Source organism: Echinops telfairi, unplaced genomic scaffold, assembly GCF_000313985.2.
Source record: "Echinops telfairi isolate 266 unplaced genomic scaffold, ASM31398v2 ScPeMD7_7469;HRSCAF=8507_0, whole genome shotgun sequence".
NCBI lineage: Eukaryota > Metazoa > Chordata > Mammalia > Afrosoricida > Tenrecidae > Echinops > Echinops telfairi.
Genome location: NW_022111372.1, coordinates 96,562,331 through 96,565,431, shown reverse-complemented (window position 1 = coordinate 96,565,431; position 3,101 = coordinate 96,562,331). Strand labels below are relative to the sequence as shown.

The window sequence follows — 3,101 nt, the reverse complement described above, 5'->3', positions numbered from 1 at the left end:
CCGAAAGCAACCTACCAAATCATACCAATGTAAAACCTAAAATAACACTGACCTATATGGTGCTGGCCAACGCAGTCCCAAAGTCATGGCGGTGCGTGTGTGTGGGGGGAGGGGGGCTGTGAAGATCTGGAAGGAGCTTGGCGATGCCACTCACTGCAAAACACACGGGACACTTGTTTCCTTTTGCCCCCACCCCCCAAGTGTGGGAAATCCTCTCCACCTTTCCTTGGCTTGGTGTCGATGTCAGCCTTTCATAAACTTGGGGCGATATGAAGTGCGTTTTCAAAAAGCGGGGAGACCTGTATATATTCCACCACCACCCCCCCAAAAAAAACCAAACTCACCGTCATCGAGTCAGTTTGGACGCATAGTGACCCTATGGGGCAGTAGGATTTCCCCTTTGGATTTCCAACACTAAAATTTTTATAGGAGTAGACAGCCTTGTCTCTCTCCTGCGGAGCCACTGGTAGGTTTGAACCACTGACCTTGTGGTTAGCAGCTTAATAGGTAACTCACTGCACCACCAGGACTACTACTGTACATATTAAACCAAAAACCAAACTCGCTCCTGTTGAGTCCACGCTGACTCATAGTGACCCTATAGGACAAGAAAGAGCTGCCCTTGTGAGTTTCCGAGACAGTAACTGTTTATGGGAGTAGAAAGCCCCGAGTGGTTTTGAACTGGGGACCTTACAGATCTCAGCTCAGTGCGGGGCCACTACACCACTGAGGCTCCTCCCCTGTATGTATTAGGAGCTTCCAAATGAGGATCCAGAGGCAGCTGCCGAGCTGTTTTTGATCTATACCTTCATGCGCGTCAGAAGGATATTCCAGCTCCCTTCTGCCTCAGGCCCCAGGGGAGTTAGCAAACATCTCCGACTCTCCCTGACCACCGGGTCTTCCAGCAAGCTCAAAAACTCTTGTCGCCATCAAGTGGATCCACACTCCAGCAACCCTGCAGCATAGTGTAGAGCGCCCCATTGGGTTTCCAAGGCTGTAATCTTCATAGAAGCTGGCTGCCACCTGGCTTTCCTGCCGAGCGGCTTGTGTGTCCAAGCTGCTAAGCTTTCGGTTAGCAGCCAAGTCCTTACCCACTGCACCATGTGGGGGTGGAGGGTGGTGCCTGGACTTGACCTCCGGCGTGCTCTTCGGTAGCGCTGTGTGTGCAGACTTGACCACGCTTCTCCTCAACCTCCCTGCCCTTCTGCAGAATAGGGTGCTGCTGCTGTTGGTCGTCACGCCGAGGCCGGCGCACAGCAGTCCTCTGACAGGTAGACCTGGCCCTGGAGCACCAAAGGCTCTTGTCCTCTCCGGAGCAGGTGGACCACCCGTCTTTTCTCTGTCTGCTTAGCAGCTGAGCACTTAGCCACTGAGCCACAAGGTTCTGTGAGTCTTAAATGAGGGCGTGCACGATAAGATGGCCAGCAGGGCGGGCCTGTCCCTTAGTGGAGGCCCCGTCAGGCTGGTGGCCACTGGTGGCAGTACCATGGAGGATGACGGTGGCGGTGGTCGAAGCGAGGCTGGACACGGTACTGACCCCTCTGTCTTCTTGTCCCAACAGAGTGAAGACACGAGGACAGCTGACCATGTGCCTGCCCTGAGCAGTCAGGCCCACCAGGCATCTCTGTTGAAGGCAGTAGGGCCAGGCACTTGTCTGTGGGCCCCCAGCAGTTGGCAGGTTCCCCCAGTGGCGGGGTCTGGGCCTCGGCCCCACCATGTCAAGCCTCGGCAGTGGCCCCCAGGACGCCGGCGGCAGCAGTACCACCACCACCCATGGCGGCAGCGGCGGCGGGGGTGGCGGCAGCTCCAAGGCGGGAGTGGCTGACAAGAGTTTGACCGTGGCGGCTGCTGCTGCACCAGCCTCAGTGGCAGACGACGCGCCGCCCCCGGAGCGTCGGAACAAGAGTGGCATCATCAGTGAACCCCTGAACAAGAGCCTGCGCCGGTCGCGCCCGCTCTCCCACTACTCCTCCTTCAGTGGGGGCAGTGGGGGAGGCAGCATGATGGGTGGAGAGTCCGCCGACAAGGCCGCTGCAGCTGCTGCGGCCGCCGCCTCCCTGTTGGCCAATGGGCACGACCTGGCGGCGGCCATGGCGGTGGACAAAAGCAACCCTACCTCAAAGCACAAAAGCGGTGCTGTGGCCAGCCTGCTGAGCAAGGCGGAGCGGGCCACGGAGCTGGCCGCCGAGGGACAGCTGACACTGCAGCAGTTTGCGCAGTCCACGGAGATGCTGAAGCGCGTGGTGCAGGAGCACCTTCCGCTGATGAGCGAGGCCGGCGCTGGCCTGCCTGACATGGAGGCTGTGGCAGGGGCCGAAGCTCTCAACGGCCAGTCCGACTTCCCCTACCTGGGCGCCTTCCCCATCAACCCGGGCCTCTTCATCATGACCCCCGCAGGTGTGTTCCTGGCCGAGAGCGCACTGCACATGGCCGGCTTGGCCGAGTACCCCATGCAGGGAGAGCTGGCCTCCGCCATCAGCTCGGGCAAGAAGAAGCGGAAACGCTGCGGCATGTGCGCGCCCTGCCGACGGCGCATCAACTGCGAGCAGTGCAGCAGTTGTAGGAACCGAAAGACTGGCCATCAGATTTGCAAATTCAGAAAATGCGAGGAACTCAAAAAGAAGCCTTCCGCTGCTCTGGAGGTAACAGCGCCTTAGAGGGAGGTGTGTGGGCTCTCGCATCTGTGTGTTCGTCCTAAGTCCACCCGACCCCTCACCCCTGTCCCCACCTTTCCTACCTGGGCAGGTGGCAAGGGGATGCCCAGTTGAGTCCCTGGAGTCTGGGGCCCTGGGCCAGCCTCTAAAACACCAACCAGTTCACTGTCCACCCACTCACCACCACCACCACCCATCAGAGCCACATCCTGAGATCCAGCCAGGCTGTAGTTAGTGATGTGAATGTAAACTTCCTGGCAAAGGAGCTGGCATTCCCAGCCAGGCCCTGGGATGCCAATTCCCATAGGGATCCTAAGTTCATGGTTCTCAGTCAGTCGTGTCCTAAAGCTTCCAGCCCATGAAGATGCTGGGGTTGCCCCCCCCCCCCCCCCCCCCCAGATGTGTCCTCTGGGAAACCCATAGGTTCTCCTATAGAGACCGGGGTTT

General features: G+C 58.8%; 1 protein-coding gene across 1 annotated transcript in view; it reads left to right on the top strand.

The window, feature by feature from the left end:
* Positions 1-1,561: 1,561 nt before the first annotated feature.
* Positions 1,562-3,101, top strand: part of CXXC5 (CXXC finger protein 5) — a 3,657-nt gene continuing 2,117 nt past the window's right edge. The window contains exon 1 of the mRNA XM_004696657.3: positions 1,562-2,642. Coding sequence (XP_004696714.1) covers positions 1,716-2,642 — 927 coding nt within the window. The 5' untranslated portion in view covers positions 1,562-1,715. The remainder of the gene's footprint in view (positions 2,643-3,101) is intronic.